We start from the raw sequence: 23660 nt of genomic DNA on the forward strand, positions 1-23660 counted from the left end.
CATATGTTGTTAGTAGATAGCGTGCTGCTCTTGTTTACTCCCTTGCGAGCATCTTACATCATTACAACCGCAGCAACATAATAATAGCGTGCACTGCAGACACACACACACAAACAGACATATATACACACACACACCTCATCCCATCCTTTCATCGCAAACCACATTCACACTTCCCGTAAAACCCTGGCTTCTTAAACGATGGGTCGGAACCCAAGATGGGTCGCAGCCCTACTTCCGGTGGGTTGCCACATGATAAAGAGCCCTCATATTGTTTAATGAGGCTGCATCCCAGGCTATATTTCTCCTTTTGGGGTTTAAAAGCAGAGGATGTGAAAGAAACTGCCATAAACATCCCCTTCTTCTTGGTGATAGATTTCCTTTGCTCTATCCATCAAAAAGCTCTAGTCTCCAGCTTTCATTTCATCCTTTGAATCTCTGTAATCTGACTCACCCAACATATAACCACAACCTGTTACCATGGAGATGACTGCATCACTGTTCATTACACCTGGTCTGGTGTTACTGTACTATACACAGTACAATTACACGACACTCCGCAACTTCTTAGTTGTTCTGGGTTTAGTTCATCGTCAGACGTTTATAATCTCAGCTGGAAACATTTTCAATCAAAGAAGTTTATGAATCACTGGTGGAAGTTGACTAAGGCCATGACAAACCCACTTGATGAGTAGATGAAACAGTTATCGAGACAGAGGTATACCAACTATCCAGACAAACAGAACAAAAACTAAATGGAATGCAGCAGCATATTCAAACGGGTGACTTACATTTTTTATTGTATATATTTGTTAATATTTAAGCTACTTCGGGAACCTGGAAAGTAATTGTCTTAAAACAGATGGAAGGGTAAGGTAGTTTTAAGGAAACAACTCATCTGTGTTAAGAAGAGGACTTTGAAACTGCTTTCCAGTTTGGTTTTGTTTCTGAAAACTTGCAGCTGAGCTGCAACATCCTGATAGTGACATTTTTGCGCAGACGTATACACTTAAAGGTAATGATCAGGAGCAGGGAAACAAATGCTTTTCCACATGGCAATTCATTGCAACATATCATATTTCCTACTTCACTTGTCAGCATGAGTTAGAGGTCCCTTTTTTACAAATAGATGTTTTGGTCGCTACAAACATGAGCTGATTATGACACAATGGACCCCTGGGCACAGATATGAAGAGGGCCCCACCACCTCTCCAACAGAGGAGAGAAACGCACACATTGTGATGGTTATGTGTCTCTTTGAGGCAATTTTGTGTCTTTTTTGTCATTTTGTGTATTTTTATAGTCCTTTTGTGTCTCTGTGATTGTTTTGTCCCTTTTGTAGTTATTTGTGTCGCTTTGCAGTTGTTTTCTTCTCTTTGTGGTCATTTTGAGTTTCTTGCTTGTCCGTTTGTGTTAATTTGGGTAACATTTTGCAAGTGAGGGCCAGAGGAGTGTCCTGACACACTACATTTTATTAATTCTTAAAGTTACAGACACGTAAGAATGGGCACTTGCTGTTGCCGATAGTGTCTTAGGCTACTCAGTCAGATCCACCCCTCGCTTCTTCATAGCTCCAACATCCTGCCCAAATATGGTCACTTCTGGCAATAAGGGCTAATGCCCAAAACGTCACACCTGTGGAGGTAACCTAATAAATTTTCATGGGAGCATGCACTAGTGTGCAGACTTAATTTATTCTTTCACTTCTTGCAATAAAAAAACAAGATGACGACATCCGAAATGCCAAACTCAAGCCTTAAAAATGGGAGTCCATAAACCAATTTGTGACATTACAGTAGCTATGTCTATATTTTCAGTCTATGAAGGGGAATTAAACCTTGGATATCAGGTGTCTGTGCTCCTGCCAGCAGTCCCACCTGTTGTATTTTACTAGCTAACTCTTCTCTTTGAGACTGAAAGCTTTCTAAACAGATAGAGCTGCCACATCTCTGTTTACCTGTGATTTTCTCCATTTCCAGGCCCTCCCATCTCCTGTGTGCCAACCGTGTAGGAGAACTTCAGAGGTGGCGATGGCTGACATAAAAACGTGAATGGTCCTATCTGAGGCCTTTTGAGATGCAGCATGGTCGACTCCGTGGGAGAGGTCCCGCTTTATACATGGTTATAAACGGCTCATTCTAAGGTAACAAAACCACAATTATGTTTATTTTTAGATGATTATACACTGAAGAAAACTTGGATATAATATATACGATTTCTGCAAATAGATGCCCCTAAAGCCAACACATTGAACTTTTTAGAGATGAAGAACCAAAGTCAGCTTGCAATGTGAGCACATTTTTAACATTTATCATAAGAGCACTCACATTGCATCAGTCTTTTCAGTTGTATATCAGCTGCAGTAATGATTAAGCTAACTTTAGTTTTTACTGCTAGCTTAAAAAGTATAGCTAACTCATTTGATTAGAAAGCTAATCATCAAAGATGTAAACACTTAACATACAATTTTGTAATGTTTGGCAGAGATACTAAGGCTATCACAGATGCCTCAGAAATATTCCTCAAGTCCTGGTTTTAAACTTGATAACAGCATAGGTGAAAACTTATTGTTGAATTCACTTCAGTATTTTTAAGAAGTCTGAAAGTGTTGCAACCTTTCTACACTCTACACAATATAGTCTATTACCAAGAACCAAACTTCACATCGCATCTTTAAAACTGAATAGTAATGAATATTTTTCTCACCATCTCTTGTTTATTATATTCTTATTTTGCTATCACTCAAACAGATCTGTAAACTTGAACAAGATGCCAGGGTAGTGTCCCCACATGCACACACACTCTCTGTCTCTCTCTGTCTCACACACACACACTTACATACATCTTGCTCCCAGCAGATGTTTTGTCCACCGCTGCCTTCCCAGAAACCCACAAGTGAGCGTATTTTCCCGCCGCAGGGTCGGGGAGCAAAACCACTGAAGAAGACCGCTGCACCCCAACATAAAACAAAACACCAGAGGGAAAAAAATGTACAGAAAACCTTTCAAAAAGGAAAGGAAGGGAAAAAAGCAAAGGATTTTCTAATCCATCCTTTATTGAGGTGGCTGGTTTTCGGCAGCGCAACCTTTTTTATGTGTGAGAAGCCTGGCCTGTAATTTGGGTAGCCACGGCGACCAGAGGGACTTGTAATAAAACGAGACTCTATTCTGGGATGCTCTGTAATAATGGACGCCACCATCCACTCCTCTTGTTAGAGATGGAAGGATGGATGGAGGGATGGAGATGGATGGATGGATGGACAGATGCATGGATGGCAGCATCATATGAGGACACATTGAAAGACAAATGGACAGTGGATGGACATTTGAGTGCTTTGTGAGGAATGAACCAACAGAGAAACAGGTCAAACAAAAGGCAAAAACCTACATTATCAGCCTTGATAGAGCCCTTGATAGACACGTGAAAAGACTGAATGGATGGACAGATGAATGGACAACTGCGGCTCAGTAGATGAACTAATTAAATCATCAACTCAAGCTCACACTAACTAACTCATTCAATTTCAGGCGTCCTCTAAACCTACCTGTTGTGATCGATACCTGGCAGTATTTCTGAGTGACCATTCCACACCGTTACAAGTCCCTGTGGTTGCATTTCTGCATTCAGACACCTCTCTATAATCTCCACGCCATGTTAACAGTCACCCATTATGCCAAGGCCATAATTAGGAAATCACATTGGCATATACATCCTGTCATTAGAAGTGTCTATTGCTATTGCATTGTAATTACATTTTAGTAGGTTGTTATTACACCATTTAGAAGCTGTCCGTCTTACCTCAATCTCCTCCTTAATTGGTCGTGTTGGTCTGTCCCGCCCCCCCCGGGTCCGCCCTCCTCTTTGACGGAACATTCCAGTGGTCTAAGCATTTTAAGCTGGAGAGTATTACAACTGAGTCTAATATGCCACAGAATGAAAGAAATGAAGAAAAAAAGTGGGCAGAGAAAGAGAGAGAGAGAATTTGGTGAAAGACAGGACTTGGGAAGAGGGGTGAAGAAAAAAAAGGGATGGAGAAGAAATGAAAGAGGGAAAGAAGGGTGAAAAACACAGTTTTCTTGTTGCATGACAGATTCCCTCCCAGCCAACCAAGGCTTGTCCTTTAATACCCAGAAGCCTTCATGTGGCTTCTCAACGATTGCACATGGGGCAAAGCTGACCACATTGCTGCCACGCTGCTTATTATACTGCATTGCTCACACTCTGCATGTGTGTTTGCATGTGTGTGTGTGTGTGTGTGTGTGCGTGTGTGTGATACGAAGTGCCCATATACAGTAAATGAGTACACATGCAAGTGTGCATGTGTAAGCTTGTTGGAAAGCTGCATCAGTCAAGCAGAGAAGCGTTCAATGAGACTTGCATGTCTTAATTTGTCAACACTCTGGTGATGGATGGGAGAGAGAAAACCAGAGGACATTTTTTAACATATGTGGGAGAAATGGGAAAAAAGAGATGAGAAAATAATTTTCGAAGCAATGTTGATTTGGCAGAAATATTCTAAGTATTTAAACAGAGGTAAATTTTGTATGATCTGCCATCATAGTTTGAAATGGGTAACTATGAGCATCATGTTGACCTCGCCTTCTAATTTATATATCAAAAATGTGCAATGCTTCCAAAAGGAAAGAAATATGGAAGAACAATTAAATATTAACATGTAATACATTAGGTTAATTGATCTGGATGTTGGTAGAAGTACAATTGCGCAAGTTTGTTTGTAGCTACTCAATTAGGGTTGCATTTATAATAAAGATATTAAAAACAGTTAAAATAGAAGTTATTTGAAAATCTTTTGGGATAAAAAGATACAAATGTTGTCTTTAATTGTAGGTAATGCCATGCACAGGTAGTCTACAGTAAGCCGGGTAAAAGTAAAAATAAACAACATAAAACAACAAAGCTTTACTTCATTATGACATTTCATATACTCCATATAATATACTGGCTCACCCACACAAATACAGGCCCACTGGACACGCTGCAGTTTTTCCACCACGGTCAAAGGCAAGAATAGATGGATGAAGGAGAGGAAAATGAAGGACGCAGACTATGACATGAAGCAAAACATGTGTTCCTTTCTACTGACCGCGAGGACTTCCTCTTTATGACCTTCGTGACCAGCGTTGTACACAGCATGCACACACACATGAAAACGCACGTAAAGGGCCACTTTAAAATTTCCATAAGCCAGATATCTGATTGAAAAAAAAATCATCTATAATAATAATAATAATATAACATGACAATAATGATGATGGTGATGATGATTATTATTATCATTAATGATAATAATAACTTTATTAATATAGCACCTACAAAGTAGGAACAGGATACTCAGAACACAATACAGCAAACAAAACAGTCCTACCAAAACATACGAAAAAACCAAATAAGGCACGATTAGAATAAAGTTAAAACAAGAGGACAGTTAAATGCACAGTGCGTGACACAAAATGTTAATTTAAATCAAAACAAATAAAATGAACGAAAACAATAAAAGCAATAAAATGACAAAACTAAAATTAAGATTAATGAAAAAATATTGAACGTATCTAATTATTTTAAATAATGCAAAACATTCTGATCAATGCCAGATCTTTATATAGCAGGAGGAGGCCATAGCATGAATAAATCTGGCCTGTTTCTATATTGGCCCCTGAAAACTTACTCCTGAGACATGCAAAGACAGAAAGGTGCCCATCAACAATTATGAGACTCAGATAAACATTCTCTGCAATTTTTTTTGAAAAATGAAATTGTAAAATAGAGTTAGAGAATGGAGTAGGATTAAACACATACCCTAAATACAACTTGTATGATGGTAGTTATACTTGAATACTGTAATACATGTCCATCTTACATGAATAGCATTTGAGCAATGTACCCAGCCATGGGATGCATATGTGGAGTAAATATATATACTATACTCACTTTTATACACAGTAATATTCATTTTACACATTGATACTCATCCAAGGTAGCCAAAATGACTTGGCCTAGTATCTGGCCAAACTCAACAGCTGGAAGAAATGAGTCGGGTCGCAGGTCTGGTTGCCCAACTTGGCTGAGACCCGGGATAAATGAATTACGAATCTGGCCCAATTCTGGCAGTTGACACTTGGCTGTTACTATAAAAAATGACCCAGCCCAGCATAGGATCAAAATGGGCATGCTAGATGAAGTAAGTTAGGTCACAATTAGTTGCCTGACTCGGCTGAGATTTCGGATAAATTACCCCCCAGAATTGGGCCAAATAAACAGGCCTGATTCTGGGTGCAGACACTTCCACAACCTGACCATTATAAACAAGATGACCTGGCCCAGCATAGGCCCAAACTGGTTTTGCTGGATGAAATAAGTCTGTTTGCATCCAGTGGCCTGGCATCACTGAAACTTGCAATGAATGACGCCCCAGAATCAGGTCAAATAAACTGGCCCACTTCCAGCTGCTGACACTGCCATCACTGGGATGTTAAATAAAGTTAAGTAAAGACATTTTGACAAGTCACAGTGGGAAATGTGTGGATACTGACCACAAATTTATGATGGCTGAATTCCATTTAGCTGCTTCATTTTCAGGGACCTGGTGTGGTAAATGCCGGTGTAATATCACACTGTCATGACTTACTGGGTCATTTTAATAGACACTTGCTCCTGTCATTAGTAACACCTGTGTTTTTCCTGCCATAAAAGTAAAAATGTCTTCTGTGAGAGACACATGTTATACTTACCTTATTATGCAGTGCATCACATATTGATTCTGAATGTGATGCACAGCAGGTTGTTTTGTTGTACATCAACTTTATTGGATTTTTGCTGCCCTCTTGTGTTCAACAGTCAAACTTCAACAGAGAGATTAGTAATTTTCCACTAAAAACAGAAAAGAAAACAGTGATTTATTTGATCAGGAGACAATCAGATAAACCAGTACACTACAACATTTTTTTCTAAAATAAAACTGAAAACAACATTATAAAACACCGTCATATGTTTAAAACACGCATTGGTACCCCCAATATACAGTATTTGCTATTTTTAGGTTGTCTGTTTGGCCTGTGCAATATCAAGTTTAGCAGTAATTTCAATAGTTATTATTCTTTTTTGTCTCCAGGCAGTTTGACATACATATCATGAATCAGAGCTGTATACTCACCCTCCTGTCTGAATTATAGTCACTCAGCAGCTTTAGGTCACAACTTCCAAATATAGACAGGAAGAAAAACAAACACAAAAACACACCGTTCATAGCTTATTGTAGCTAAGTGTTCAAGAACGTTGGTCAGAGGTTTCAAAAAAGTTGTCATAACAGCTGATTATAAACAGCCAAATAGGGCTAGAGGTGTGTGTGTGTGTGTGTGTGTGTGTGTGTGTGTGTGTGCCCCTGAATGCGGACAGGAAGTGGTGATGGCTGGTTTGAGGTCAGTGGCAGGAAAGAATGGTAGCTATGCTGTTGCTGTGACTACGACTGGTCACATCGCAGAGATTTGGGTTTCCTGACACGCTGCAGCCTGAAACCGCATCCCACCATCACTCCATCCATCCGCCCATACCTGTTGCATGTGTGATATTGATAATTTTACTGTTAAAGTATGTCAATTAACCTCACCTTCATACCCTTTTCTCCTCTTGTATGCATTTATTTGCATCTTCCTCTTTGTGTCACTTTTTCATTCACCCCAGATCCCAAACTACCCCAACACCCATCTCGAATGCCCAGTGGCATCTATATAAAATGCTTCCTTACTAAATGCTGCTCCACCCTTCTCTTTAAACATTAAACGCTGCACAACAGCGTGACCACAGGAACTAAAAGGCCGTGTTTCTGTGCTGTTTACTGGCCTGAGGCAAACCGCATCCCTCTCATTCAAATCTGGGCCCACAACCATCTACAACCAGTGAGAGAGGGGGCCAAGTGATATCACTGCAGTGAGGAAATCACTTGTGGCACCTTTTTCAGAATTTTATTTTCAAACATCCTGAAAGCAATGATAAAAAGTTTTGTTTTGCTTTTTTTTAATTGATTTGTGTTATTATAAAATTCCAGTGTAATATACAATACTTTTTGCTATGACAAAACCTTAATTTTAAATATTGATCCAGGATCACTGTTTAGGATGTATAGCTGTCAATACAAAAGTATCATACTATTTATCATTGTAAGCTAACAGCTTGTTAATCCTTCAGTGGGGAAACCATTTACACTCCAGATTCTGCAAAATGAATCAAAAGTATTTTTTTTCCAGAGCTGAGAAAAATAAGAAATCAATCCAATGAACCAAATGACAAGCTCTGGGGGTGAAATGGAAATTCCCAAACAAAAATCCTACCAGTAGATGTCAGCCTTGCCAAAGAAAGGCGTCAAAGGAGGATGCAAATGATGCCAAAGGAGGGTATTGGGTTCAGCAAGTCAGCGCAGCTGCATGGAAACTTTCAGCTGATCTGCTTCAACTGTGTTCCGGTTTGAACTATAATCATGTCAACCAATCCCATGCATTTTATGATACCTGCACATTACAGTTTTGTTGTGCTAAATTGAAACTTTTAAATACTTTATACGGTCATTTGCAATGTTGGAGCAGTTTCAGTGCAAATTCAGGGTCTGATTGATTGCAGTTGGTTTATAATACCTAACTGCATTGTTGCATTTAACATTGTATTATTACATTTTATATTATAAGACTATAAATGCCAGAAATGACTCTGATTTTACATTGTTTAACTCTTGTGCACAGTAGCATTTATTTATCTACTCACTTTTTGTTATATTTTCTTTTGTGAATAATTTTTATTTTATGTATTTTTTGTTCACTCATTTGTGATGTAATGGACTCTGATAATTTAATAGCATTAATTTTATTTAATTAATTTAGTATCAAAAACTAAACGGATAACTGGTCACTGCCCTCCGTCTGTAACGCGCATGCGCAGAGCGGAGAAAACGCTCTGCCAGCTCAGCTGACAACAGCAGCAGGTCGGCAGCAGCCAGATGATGATGGCAGACTCTGGAAGTAACGAAGAAGTAGCTGTGATCGGTAACACCGACATCACTTCTACAGAATCCGAGAACAACATTATAAACACGGTAGTGATTTTGTTTTTCTCTATGACTGTCATTTTGGGAGTTTAAAAGCCTGTTTTCAATAGTCAAAACTTTCCTAAACAGGCCTAGCATAGAGTTAGCTAGGTGGAGTAAGTGACATCAAACAACGGAGACTTTTCCATTCACTTCTTCAAAACGCCCCTGTATTTTTTTTTAACCTTAACAGGCTTCAAAGCTAAATTACCTACAAGCTCTGCATGGTAGCGTTAAAATTACAAAGTGAGCGGAAGTTGCATTTGCTAAGTGTCCGAAGCTACTTTGTAAACTTTACTGCTGGTGTTAGCTCGCTAGCTAGCACCAAGTATGAAAGCTAAACCTAAAGTTTAGTTTAATGATAGTTTAAAGAAGCCAGAAAGTAAGTCTACTCTTAGTTTTCGTGGTTCGTAGTGAGGAAACGGGATTTCTAGATACATAAGCAACGTCTGTTTAGTAGTTCGTGGTGATAGTATTGACATGTCTTGTGACCTGCACACGCCTGTCATAACTCCCTGTAAAGCACAGTGTTACTGTGAGTTATCTTCAATTGCAAAACATCGGCCCACCTCTCAGTGAGCATCTGGTTTCATGTTTGTTACTTGCTGTTTAGAACCGAGCAGAACACAACTTCATTGAATTGTAGTTTTGTTCTCTTAGTCTCTTGGTATCAAACTGTAAGCCTGCACACACCTGGCTGTTCAACTGCTATTCTTTTTCTAATGCGCCTTCATGGATTGGTGTCATGTGTATGGGGTCAACCAGTATTGGTTTTTCAGGGCTGAAAACAAATATTTGGAACCGATATCTATTTATAATAAAAATGAAAATCTTTACGTCAGTATTTAGAGTTTGGAATGTAACAATCTCCAACACAAAGCTTTATTTAAATGCCTTTAACAAATGTTTAGTCAAAACTGATGTCAAGTGAAAATAAAAATGAATAAAAAAAAATAGCTCCCTTAAGTTTTACATTGTAAAAGTGTCTCCCATGCTGACACTTTCTTTGCACTTTTTAATTAATTAAATATATATAATTATCTATGATGATTAATATAAAAGGCAGATACAGATAATCAATAAAATGCCAGGCCAATAATCTGTCGACCCGTAGTCATGTATTTAATGTTTTACTTTCTCTCTCTCTCTCTCTCTCTCTTTTTTATTTATTTATTTTTTGCTCATGCTCATATGTTTTTTCCTTGTCTCTGTAGATGGTTGAAAGAGGAACAGCTCTGTTAAGAAAAATGGAGATAAACGTGGCGGAGGCAGAGAAGAGAACAGGGAAGAACACGGTTAACATGCAGGAAACCTATACAGTCTACCTCATAGAAACACGGTAGGTCATAAAACACAGAATCTGGTTCTCTGCTGCCTTTTATGGCATACATTGACAACTTTAAGTTTCTTTACCATGCCTGATTGCTACATTAGTGTAACAGCATATATCAAAAGCGTTAAAACAACTAACAGGAGTATTGAATAACTTTGATCAACTCATTACAATGCAAGTTCTGCTGGGAAACTTTGGGTCCTGACTCTTATGAGGATACCATTTGACACACCCACCCAAACACCATTTAAGACCAAGTACACCCATCATGTCAACAGCTCTCCATGATGGCAGCGGCCCTCCCAGCAGGACATTGCAACATGTCGTGCTGTAAAAACTGCTCACAGATGGGCCAAGGATTGTGACCTGGCTTCCGAATTCCCCACATCCCAATCTGATAGAGCATATGTGAAACCTGCTTGTAATCCTGAGGTACCCCCAATCTGCGGTGGGGTCTTATTGGATCGGATTTGGCTCTTATCTGTCCAGGCATTGACACAGGCCCTCTGAGCGGTGTCCAGTGCTGTCTGCAGGGTTCCCATGATCATGAAAAAACTGGAAAAGTCATGGAATTCTGTCATGTGTAATGAAATTGTCACAGTAATCTTCTGTGGATAACCTTCCACTTAACAGCCATCATGTATGTTTTTTTTGTTTTCTCCCCACTTTCCATCTTTCCCTTCATGTACGCCCGCTAACTGAAATTATGTTTCAGGAGTTTTAATCTGATGTGTTTAAAAACTGCTAGGCAAGTAGGGAAAAAAATTAATCCACATTAATGCCAGGACCTACGATTCCCCGGCATAACAATGCATTTTAACGCAATTATCAATGTTTTTCGCTTCACCTGTCAGTGGTTTTAATGTCCTGCCAGATCAGTGTATGCAAACCAATTACAGTAACATGGTGGTGCAGAAACAGAAAAAACAGCAGTGACAAAAAGTGTGGCGTGGGATCACTCACTCCTACACTGCAGCAATATTACACCAACACAGGGGGTGTCTTCTAGCTCAGTGGGTAGAGCATGCACCCCATGTAGACCGAGTCCTTTACAGCCACCCGGGTTCGATTCTGGCTTGCAGCCCTTTGCTGCATGTCACCCCCATTCTCTCTCCCCCTTTTCTGTACCTCTGTAACTGCACTATAATAAAGGCAATAAAAGCCCAAAAATAATCTTAAAAAAACCAAACACACAGGACATGTTTGCTTTCTCCTGCAAAAATAATTAAATTCCCTTTGAGTAATTAAGTCAAATACTTCCCTGAGGGGATGCATTTTGGCAGTCTCAAACAGGGCTGGGACTCTGGGATTCTTAATTTTTGTTTGTATTTTAATGTCACTGTTGCTGTGATTTGATTACTGAAAGATGCATTAGCCTTTTGTGCTTATTCAAGGTTGTTAACTGAAACAAGATCAAGGAGCTGAATTGCTTGCACTGATTACTTCACATTATTGATTACTTCACTACCCCCCACTTTTCTAAGATATGTTTTCATTACTCGACTATTCAGCTGGCACTAAGGGAGCTCTCTTAATTCTTATAAAAAAGTGAATCTTTTAAAAGATAATCCAAATGCCGCTGACAACTTTATTTTACTCCTCTACAACTCAGACAAGGCCACTGATGTGATATTTTGCTCTTTGTCAGCTTTGAACAACAACAGTCGCTGAAATGTCTTACCACCTCTATGATAACGCCTGATAACAATTCTGTTTTTCCCCATTCCTTTGTCGACAGCCCGGCTGAAAATGTTCCAGAAGGTGGTACGCCTGCTGCACCTGACACATTGTGGAGACGCTACAGTGAGTTTGAGTTGCTCAGAACATACCTCTTGGTCACCTACCCCTACATCATAATCCCTCCACTGCCAGAGAAAAGGGTGAGAAACACATACTTGTACATAATTTTAAAAAACAATCAATTATATGCAGTGTTTCCCACAGAATTAGAGCATATGAGTGCTGGCAGCTGATAATGCGGGAGGACTTTCTTTGTATCATTCAGTGTACCCTCCCTCAGCGCAGGGGGAGCTCTTTTTTGACCTGTTTGTGACTTGTGGGGTGGATAAATGATCTGTCAATCTAGTTAGGGCTGATTGGATCGATGGATGATAGGAGCAGCTGCTGCGAGTGAATGCAAACTTTTATACTCAGCAGAATGAACGGTTAAGTTTCACTTTAACTGCGACTGGCGCTCTACTGCTCCATCTGTGCACAGAGGAAGCTCTGTACTCAGAGTGTGATGACATGAAGAAACTGTGTTGTCAGTGTATATAGTTCAACAGCACTCCTAATGAATGGTCCACCTCCACAAATAGAAAATCTACTTGTGGCAGAAGATGTTTTAATTGTGGTGGGTTGCTACAAATAAATAAATGTGTGGGAAACCCTGACATGTAATTAAATTCCTAGTTATAATAACTAGGACTATAGTAAGGACTTTTTGTGATTCAACTACTACATCATATATAGTCTTTCTATAATAATTTGTTCTCTGTTTCTTTCTGGTAGTAAGTAGTACACAACCTCGTCTTTGAAGTGGTATTCACTTTGTTTTTCTATTTTACTCCCTGGATTGTGCCTCTTGTAGGCAGAGTTTGTGTGGCACAAGCTGTCAGCAGACAACCTCGACCCAGACTTTGTTGAGCGACGGAGAGTTGGCCTGGAAAACTTCCTGCTGCGTGTTGCATCACATCCTGTCCTCTCCAATGACAAAATCTTCTTCCTCTTTCTGACAGAGGTAAGCATTACTTATGTCCAGTTGAATTCTTTCACCGTACATATGCAGACATGCACAGTCTAACAGGGTTTTCAAGCTGGCAGTAGCTCTGGGGGAGGATATGGACAAAGAAGAAGATATAAATATTTAAAAGGCCAGTTCCAGTCAGAAGGATATCACACCACAGTAGAAAAGATGGAGGCAAAACCAATGACACCCCCTTCTGTACCCACATAGTGATCTCATTGACATGAATGAGGAAGCCTTTAATATTTGCCACAGAGCTATTTTATGTGCCCATGCCAGGTAAAAAAAACCTATTAGCACACCATTTGAATTTTCTATTTGTCTGTTATTATGTATTCCACGCACAGCCTTGCCACTTGATACATCTTAAACTGAACTCCCAGATTTGTGTCTCATCTTCTCCAATGGAGCCTAATGATGGTCACTCAAGGGTAGCCCCTTGTGGTGTTTTGTTGTAGTGCAGTTGCATGGTGGAAAGCCCTGTTTTTACACAGCATGGCTAATAATCCTGTCTATCATGTCATGTCCGTCATCTGTCCTCAGGAGAAAGGATGGAGGGAGGCGGTTTTGGAGACGGGTTTTCAGGACAAGGTATACAGTTTTTTTTTATCTCCTTCATACTTTGATCAGATAGTAGTTTACTGCCCAACTGTCGTACAAATGACCAAGTTCCTCTTTTCCTGAACTGCTTGACTGAGAGGTTTGTTTTTTTTTTGTTAACTAACAAAGCTTTGCTTGTTTTATGATAGGCAAACCGGTTTATAAAAAGGATGCTGTATGCCATATGCAAATTAAAACCCTGATTATTTGTGTGTTATTCTGTTCCCTACCAGGCTGACTCCAGACTTAAGTCTCTGAGTGCCATGTTCAGAGTCAAGAACCCTGACAAGTAGGTGCAAAGCAGACAGATGCCTTTTTTCCAGTTTTACTGGTTTTTCAGTGATACAAAGCGTGAGATTGTCAGAGTACTGAATTATGATGAAATAGTTTTTGAGTAGGTGTTATGATTAGACTTGATAAAAAAAAACCCAGAAAAGCATTGATCCCATTGGCAAAACAGGTAGAAAGGTGTATGATAATTCGAGTTTCTAATTAGCAAGTCATCTCACATTATAGCACTGGTTTCTAACTTTTGTCATTAAGGGACCTCTTTTCTGTCATTGGTTACACAATTATAATGAGTATAATTATTCCATATAGTAAATGCAACAACTGCAGGAAGTTTGTGTGAAAGGATTTAAATGAATTTTGAGCAGATTATTGACTGGATTAAAAAAAGTTACTGTGAATTTAAGAGATGAGTTTTTGTGTTATTTTTTGGTACTTTTTATAGGATTTTCAGTCTGCGTTATGTGTTTTATTTTTATTTTTATCTGTCAAACATAGGCTGTAGGCTTCTTTTTTTTAAAACATTCTGTGTTTTCTCTTCCCTGATGTTTGGTGCTTATTCTGTTTTTGCTTTGCTTGTTTAACTGTGTACTTTTCTAATGCGAGATAAGGCTGTAGCGTTGATCTGTGAATACAGCTTGCGTACAGGTCTTTACTGTGCACTCATCCTGTGAGGTGTATTTTAAGTTTATATCTTGAATATTTTCAACACATAGCAAAATTTAGTTTTCTTCATAGAAATAAGTGTGAGGCTGAAATTCTTCCTACTGTTTATATTTTTAAAACATTTTCTTCAAACCCTTTGAAAATCAAGAAGAACTCTGCTACCCAAGTTAATCTTTATCAGCCCCTAGTTGGAATCGCGAACCACTGAAGCATTAGAACAACACAAACTAAAAGACAAAAAAATGTTTAGATTTAGTTCAACTCTGAGATATGATCCATGTGTTTTCCAGGAGGTTCACAGCACTGAAACAGTACAGTGATGAACTCAACACTGTCATCTCTCAGTTACTGAGGGTGCGGGCGGTGAGTTTTGACGTGCAAACACTCCAACACACACGTACGCGCGCACACACACACACACACACATATGCACACACCTATTTTCAGCTGTCTGCTAAGGTTTGGCCAGTGGTTTATATCTGTGTATATTGTGTTGTGTGACATGTTCATTCAAATTTTACTGACATTTAGTCTTTCAACTCCTGAGAGAAATATCTGGGTATTAAGCTTGCTAAATGTATGACTTTCTTCATGAATCAATTTCTCTCCATAATGTAATAATGGTTGATTTGATTGTCTTTCTTCCAGAAAGTAGCAGACAGGCTGTATGGAGTTTACAAGGTCCATGGTAACTACGGCAGAGTCTTTAGGTGAGAAACACCTGTTCTGTTGATGCTGAATTTCTGCACTAATAAAACCATAGTTTTGAAAGATGGCACTTTTTTAAACAAAATAAAGCATCAATAAGCTCAAATTAAAAGACATTTGGTGCATATACTGAATTCTTAGACCTTTGATCTTTACAGTTGCTTACAGAAACATGTAAGCCACATCATATTTAACATCAAGTTGAATTTTGGAGATTTCTCAGCTGTTTCCATATGGACTTTTAATTTTTTGGCAAAAGGAAACCCCTACATGTAGTATACATACTGATGAATTCAGCATTAAAGAGAGCGGTAGGGTAATTCCTTTATTCATAAAATACCATGTTTCATTTTCACCTTTTTATTTTTTACTTGAAATTGTATATTGAGATGCTTAGCTAAAAACTTTAATGCTTCTTAAGGAATTTTGTAAATAAACTTTAAAAATGTGGTATACATGTATGAGCAAAAACACAAAGCACCATTTTGTTGTGTTATTACTCATAAGAAAAAAGTCTATAGGCTCAATGAAGTGAACAGAATTACAGGTTTTAAGTTCAGTACACCTGAATCGTTTTGTTTCCAGCGAGTGGAGTGCTATTGAAAAAGAGATGGGAGACGGACTACAGAGTGCTGGCCACCACATGGACACGTAAGTAAAATAAAGCTGCACGTCAACCAGTGTGCTCTCTGTCACACCCAAGCTGTAGCTGACGCTTAATCGTTTTCGATTTAAGTAAGCAACAGATCAATCTGCTTACTTGACTTGTGTGATTTGTGCACAGGTATGCCGCATCAATAGATGATATTCTGGAGGAAGAAGAACACTATGCAGACCAACTGAAAGAATACCTTTTCTACACTGATGCTGTTAGGTAAGTGTGTATGTTTGAAAGAAAGAGAGAAATATATCTATGCCAGGCTGAGCAAGAAACTGTCATGTAAAATAAGTTAATATAGCTAATGCTGTTACTGGTATCGAACAAACCATTAGAACACATTGCAGGTCAGCACACTGAAAGATGAAATATCACCATATGTGTTGCAGTGGAAGTGGCATTAAAGCATAATACAGAAGTATATAAATGCTGCTGGATTGTTCCTGACTGTTTGTTATGTAGCTTATTCAGAGCTTTAAGGCTGGACTCAAATAACAACAGGCTCACGAGGAGGTGATTCTTAAAGGGATAGTTTGGATTTTTGGAAGTGGAGTTTTATAAGGTACTTATGCATAATCAGTGTAATACCTACAGTAGATGGTGGTTGGCACACCCCCAGTTTGGAGATGGAGGCTGGAGTACAGCAACAGCAGCTAAGTAATATATTGCTGTGGACAGGGGCAGCAGCAAAACAGAATTTAAAAATCAATATAAGTGAAATTATACACTATATCAGAATATTGTCACCGCTTTACCCTGCTATTAGAGAGCCCTTTCCCAAGGGAACTTAAACCATTATATCCATCTATGCTTTCTTCAACGCTACCAGACTCCTTCTCAGAAAAAACCCACAACAAAACAGTAATTTAACTGCACAGAACTACGGATGGAAATGTATGTGATTTTGTTGATACCAATGCTGATATTGATTCTGCTCATGTCAAATTATTTATTGATTCCTGATCAACGTCTGGTTTTCATTCACTTAACAGACTGATATTTGCGTAGTATATGTGACTTGTATTTCACACTGTACAGCCTTAAAGCAGCACTGTTGTCACCTTTCTTGGTGAAATGGCACCACGCTTTGGAGTCTCTCTCCGGCTCTTCAGCATGATTCTTCCTGTTGCAAGATTTCAGCAGTTTAGACACATGAGTTTGATGTCATTGTTTTGCAATGCACAGTTTGAGTGGTTCTTGATTCCCATCCCTACACAGAACATGGGAGATGCTGGTCTACCACTACCTCGGGTTGGTTAGTTTGTTTGTGTTATTGTGTGTCATTAGTGAATCCAAATAAACCTTTTGTCTACTGCCCCTGTCCACAGCAGCACATCATTCCTGCTCCTCCAAACTGGGGCCATGCTGACCGCCATCTGCCCAAAGTTATACACCGACTCAGTACCTCATACAACCCCACTTGAAAGAATCCAAACTATCATTTTAGTTTGACCAGAGAAGTAAAAAAATAGTTGAACAATCAATTAGTCCATTAAAAGAAAATGAACTATTTTGATAGTGGCTTAATTGTGTTTTGTCATTTTACCGTTTTCCAATGTTTTACTACCTAACCAATAATTGGTTAGTCATGAAAATAATTGTCATTGCAGCCTTAATTTAATGGAAAAATGCAAGTCATGCCCCCTCTGGGTTCGGAGTATTGGTCATTGTTAATGTCTGGCAATGGTAATGTGATTGTTTGTATATAAAACTCTTATTTTCTGTTTTGTTAAAGCTTTTCTCGGGCAGGTGTTCGAGCTTTTAACACTCACTTGTTTTGCGTCTGCCTCATGTTGCCATTGTTTTTTTATATTTCTGTTCAAATAAAACAACATGCAGAAGTGCTGTTGCACGTACATATGGCATATGTAAAGTACATCGAGACAGATCATATATTGCAGACCTGTTGTTGATGTGCACTGATGTTAGGGCTCTGTGAGATCAGCTATATTTTACTTTATTATTAGTGAGAGTTGAAGCATCATTTGTATTTCACTTTTTTAATATTAGTTATCAGAATACATCAATATAAAGATATAACACATTTGGGGATTTCAGAGTAATACATTTTAAAAAATGTGTCCATTTCTGTGTGTGTGTTTGTGAATCAAGGTCAGTCTGTAGGAAACATGAGCTGATCCAGTATGAGTTGGAGATGGTAGCTCAGGACCTCGTCCATAAGAAACAACAGAAAGAAGAGCTGGTTACAGGGGTAATGCACTAACACTCACACTCACTTATTACCTGTCACTTTCTGCGACACATTCAGGGCACATACACAGGTGGTATACACACACAATAACTGTTTTAGGTCAGTTGTCAAAATAGGCATAATTATACACCAGTAGTATAGATTAACTGATTTGGGCATGTATCTGAAAAGATTTTAGTGATCATTTGTAATGAAAACATCAGTAATTTTATTTTATTTTTTTTGTGTGTGTGTGTACAGACAGTGCGAGTATTTTCTCTGAAGGGGATGACCAGCAAACTTTTCGGCCAAGAGAGCCAAGAGCAGAGGGAGAGCAGGCTGGCAGCCCTGGAGCAGAGTATTCAGGAGGGAGAGCAAACGCTCAAGGAGAAGAACACAGAATGCCAGTAAGCACAACTCCAGTGATTCAGTCAGGGTTCCTACGGTCATGGAAAACTTGGAAGAGTTATTGAATTTCACAGTCACATTTTCCAGGCCTGGAAAAGTCATGGAATTAGTAAAAATCGTTAAAAGTTTGGAAAAGCCATGAAGTTTTGTTTTGTGTGATAAAATTGTTACAGTAATCTTCCATGGATAACCTGACTCGTAATATAACATAACTTTAAATTTGTTTTCCGGAGCTATTGACACAATGTAGCTCTTTTTAAAAAAAGAAGTTTTATTGCTATAACAAAGACACAGGGATGACATACAGACTGGGGAGATAAGGGTGGGTACAGGTGAATAACATGCAGAAAACCAAAATAGATGGATGTAGTGTAGCTCTAATATGTGTTGATATGTGGCGTTTGTGTACCATCAAGTGCGTTTCGTCATTACCATCCCTTCCTCAATGTATGCCACCTAGCTGAAATGATGTTTGAATAGAGTGACTCGGATAAGTTTGAAAAAATGCAAAAAAAAAAAAAATGTATAGGTCCTTAAAGAGTTTTGGAAAAGTTTTGAAAATGTATCCATGTTTTTTCTGTTGTTGTTATTGTTGTTGTTTTTTTTTAAAATTTATGCCACTCTTTGTCTAAGGCATCTGTTCTTATTACTCCTTTCGTCTTTCTAGAAATGCACTATATCAGTTGTTTTTTAGTCACACAGTTTGCCCCTTAATTTGAAGAATGAATCGTTTCAGCCCTTATATAGAAAAATATACTTGAATCACAACTTTTGAACAGGGGTTGTTGCAGCCATAGACAGTGTGATAAATGAGAACTTGACAGCTCCCCAAAGTGATGCCAAAATATCTTGACTGCCCCCTGGTGGCTGGTTGCAGTATAGGCCATAAACCTTGCCCCTTCCATGTTAGTGGATGGGAATGGGCAAAACTATACTTAAAGTACATATCAAATACATTTTTACCAAAGATGGTTTCTGTTCTTTTAGATAGTTCTTATGCTGATGTTTGTTTAAGTCTTTATTCATCTGAGTAGTTTGGTTTAGATTAGATAGATAGGAGGATTGACTTCATGATTGAAAGCTGTGTGTGCCAGTGGGGGGTGCTGTTGATGCATGGCACTGCTTGTGATTGGTTGGGCGGGTGTATGGGCGGGAACTCAATACCACAGTGATTGCCACTGTGCAGCATCTGTCTCCAAGCACAAAGTATTGGATGGAGTTACTCCCCTTTAAAGTCTGAATTACAGATTTGGTTTCCCAGAGTCTTAATGAGGTATTATGTATGATTTATAAGATAGCAGTAATATTACTCAGTATTTCTGACAACAAAAACATCCTGTATCAATAAAAAAAAAAAAGCAGGAACAAGCACATAACAGAATTAGTAACAAGACAAATATCACATTGTTTGCTTTTCTTTCTCGATCACATGTTATTCTTCCCCGCTGCCTACTCTTCCACATACAATGCCTGATGATAGCATGTGTCTGTTTGTGATTGTGTCTTCAGAGAGTTTGTGAGAACCGCCTGGGAAGACATTGAACGATTTAAGGAGCAGAAGGACAAAGACTTGCGTGAAGCACTAATCAGCTATGCCATTATGCAGATCAGCATGTGTAAGAAGGTATGGGGCTCTTTTCCACTGTGTGTTTGTTCTTGTATACTTGCCCACTTAAAAATAGGAGACGTTTTGTGATGTTGACTCCTCACAGTTCTGCTCCTTGTCTGTTTTTCTAAACTATTGTCTTGTTTTTGCTTTCTTTCTTCCAAAATTACTCTCGTCCTGTGTTGCTCCGCCACTGTCTCAGGGAATCCAGGTGTGGTCCAACGCCAAGGAGTGTTTCAACAAAATGTGAGCCACTTTCCAGCCTATCACTCTCCTGCACCAAAATAATAGTGAAATCAGATTGTCCAGAAAGGGACCATCAGCCAATCATTAAATTACAGTCTTACAGAGCTGGACCACGGGAGCCCAAATACTGCCCTCATTTTTTTTGCTACGCTGAATAATTCTGTTTTCTCTCACACACACTCATACATGCACACATTTATTCCGAAACAGTTTCCAAGTCGGAGTCATGAAGTGGATCCATGCCTTTTATTTCCAGATGTCTTAACAGTACCATTCTGCTGGTATAACTTTCATACTGCAGATGATATAAATTTTCAATTCTTTTTTCTCCCTTGTTGCACAACTGACAGCATGTCCAAGAGGAAAATCCTGCACTGTGTAAAAGTTGCGCATCGGGGATCGCTGTGCAGTGTATATCAGTACTTGTTACACTTCTTTTGACTTATCTCTCACCCTGAAAATAGGGAAAATGTCAGAAGCTGAGCATTTCAGTCAGTGGTTCATTTGATTCTTTTCAGAGTCACCGGCCTTAGAGAAATTAAAACAAACTTTTGTGCCTTTCCATATTTTACTTTTACTCTCTGTTGATTATATTTTAAATGGAAACAGAGTGAAAAAACAACATCAAGCCTGTTTGGTTCATTTTTAAAAAAAAATTCACTCAGCTAAAGGATTTAAGTTTTACATTGATTAGCCTGTCATCTAAAAAAAATCATATTGTCCCTCTGCAAGAGAATCTATAACTGTCCCCAGGGCTTCCAAATGTAGCAGAACTGTGTGTTAAAATAATAATTGGGCAGCGTTAAGGATTCAGTGTTACCCCTTTTCTACCAAAGTAGCTCTGGTTCCTGAGCCAGTTCTGTTCAGGACTCTTGGAACCTTGGTGCTATCAAGCAAACCAGCCTGCAAGATCCATTACAAACAAGGATGGCCCATCAACGGAGAGCATTGCACAATGCACAACAGAAGTAATCAGTAGTAGCAAAATTGCAGATTACATTAATTACTTGTGAACTTTTGTCCTGTTATTAAAGATATTTCTTTTTATCCAGAAATAACAAGTATTAACAAACTATTAATGAGACCACTGCATACTCTTTGTTGTCTGACGATTTCTCACTTGATCCATTGTTGCCTTCTCCATTCTCTTTTTCTAACTGGTAGAATATGACACCCACTGATGTCACAGTTTGCACATCAAATCAAGGAAAACTTGCTTTTTTTTTGCTCTAGCAGATAACCCTAACTTTTCGAGTTCTGAACCAATTTAGTTTTGATCGAAATGCTCTGAACGGTACTAAATTAGTCGCAGGATCTGGAACGGAACCAGTTCCATGTTGGTGGAAAAAGGGGTATATGAGAGTTGTTGCCAGGAATTAAATCCAAAATATTTCTACCACTTCTACCAAGTGTAATCTTTTGAAAATAAAAATGTCAGACAGAGAAGGATCACAAATAAGAAATCAGATTGTAAAGAAACATGAACCATTCTTCAGAAAGTCACTACACATTCGCTTTCTTTTCTTTTTTCTTTTGAAATATGTTTCATACACGGAATGCTGAAGTCAGCCATGCTGTTATTCATCGTTAACCGACCAAAGTGCTTATGACCAAGCGCTACTCCGTAGTGTACGGATCATGGGTGGGAAGCAGAGGAAAGGGGTTGACAAGCTTGGGATAGTTTTGGTTATTGATATTGTTTTATTATTGTTTGCTTTGTGCCAAAAACAAAGAGCCAATCATGAAGACCCTACAGCGTTTGGTTACATTAGAGCCTTCTTTACTGAACTCCTTAATGGAGGTAATTTGGAGGACTGAAACATGGCGCCTGATCTACCAAGTGCAACCAGAACTGTTGTTAAAAGCAACACACATACAGATTGGTAGTTTTTGGTGTCAAACTTAACAGCTTTAATACGCACATTGGCTGTGTGCTACAGGGGAGAGACAAAAAAGTAGTTCTGGTCACCTTCAATATGCCTCACCCCTTTTTCTGATGTTAAGTTACTGAACGAAATAATAGACGTGAGTTCCAAGCATGCCTTGGGTCAGTGTTAATGGGAAAAAATATTGACCAAATAGTACAGATCTGTTGGATCCTCAAAATCTGACTCAATACAAATGATATACACACAAAAGATGTGTGACTTTTGCCTCCTTTATTATATTCATCTAAGGAGGAAAGATTGGCGCAAAGTGCATTTAAACATTGAGCAGGGATTACTCCTGTCAGCTAACCCTACCCCTTCAGAATAAACAATCAGTCCTCTGAAATAATCCCAAATTGAGGCTTTATGTATGTTTTTATAATAAATGTGTTAAATGAGAGATTTTTATGTTTATGTAATCAATGTGCTAAGACACTAATAAACTTTCAATTTCTTTTCCTTTTTTAACTAGTTTTGTTGCATTTTTACTCAAAGCTAGTACAACCTGCTGGTTTCACACCATGTTTACAGATTACAGAGCATTGATCACATGGCATTTTGTTGGTCTCCATGGATAAGAGATGAAAAAAGTGGTGTTTAATGAGCTCATTGTAAAGGTCAGACTGTGTGATTCAGCTGTGTGAAAGTCAAAGTAACACACAGACTTACCCGTATGCAACGGTCGCCTTTTTTTTTCCATGACACCTGAGGTGGTGGTGTGTGAATCAGAGGGGTGTGTCTGTGTGTTTACACTCATGTGATAGTGTCGCATTGATCCTTGTCAAATCCCATCATGCATGAATTATGAAATCCTAAAGGAACAGTTATTTATTTGTTTTGTTTCCTTAAAAAGTAATATTATCAAGCTGCTTTTTCTGCAGTGGATACACATACCAACTGTTTAGTATCTATGATTTTCTTAAACTGCATGCATAATTCCTATAATTATTAATAATGTTTAAGTGAGTTACTGAGAAAGATATTACATAACTTTTCCCAAAACAATTATTGTGCCTCAAAGGTTGTGATATCCATGGCTGAAGGCATTATGTTTTTGAGTTGTCAGTTTGTCCCATTCTCATGAACACCATATCTCAAGAACACCTCGAGGTAATTTCTTCAAATTTGGCACAAATAAACACATGGGCAATGATGAACTGATAAGATTGTGGTGGTCAGAGGGCAAAGGTC

The 23660-nt window shown here is 38.6% G+C and overlaps 1 protein-coding gene across 1 annotated transcript; it reads left to right on the top strand.

Moving 5' to 3' along the window:
* The first annotated feature begins 8948 nt into the window (after window positions 1-8948).
* On the top strand, window positions 8949-22937 carry LOC121949364 (sorting nexin-4-like). The gene is made up of 14 exons (XM_042495030.2): window positions 8949-9100; window positions 10306-10430; window positions 12163-12304; window positions 13015-13164; window positions 13714-13761; window positions 14004-14059; window positions 15015-15087; window positions 15373-15434; window positions 16018-16083; window positions 16217-16306; window positions 18203-18302; window positions 18543-18688; window positions 20199-20313; window positions 20498-22937. The coding sequence occupies exons 1-14, from the start codon at window positions 9005-9007 to the stop codon at window positions 20543-20545; spliced, it is 1317 nt and encodes a 438-aa protein (XP_042350964.1). The 5' UTR covers window positions 8949-9004; the 3' UTR covers window positions 20546-22937.
* The last annotated feature ends 723 nt before the right edge of the window (window positions 22938-23660 follow it).

Source organism: Plectropomus leopardus, chromosome 10 (assembly GCF_026936395.1).
Source record: "Plectropomus leopardus strain MGB_pleo_1.0 chromosome 10, ASM2693639v1, whole genome shotgun sequence".
Taxonomy (NCBI): Eukaryota; Metazoa; Chordata; class Actinopteri; order Perciformes; family Serranidae; genus Plectropomus; species Plectropomus leopardus.

Coding starts and splice junctions, on each gene's coding strand:
- LOC121949364 (XM_042495030.2), top strand. CDS start 9,005: ATGATGATGGCAGACTCTGGAAGTAACGAAGAAGTAGCTGTGATCGGT. Junction 13,762..14,003: donor AGACGGGTTTTCAGGACAAG/GTATACAGTTTT, acceptor GTTCCCTACCAG/GCTGACTCCAGACTTAAGTC. Junction 18,303..18,542: donor AAGAAGAGCTGGTTACAGGG/GTAATGCACTAA, acceptor GTGTGTGTACAG/ACAGTGCGAGTATTTTCTCT.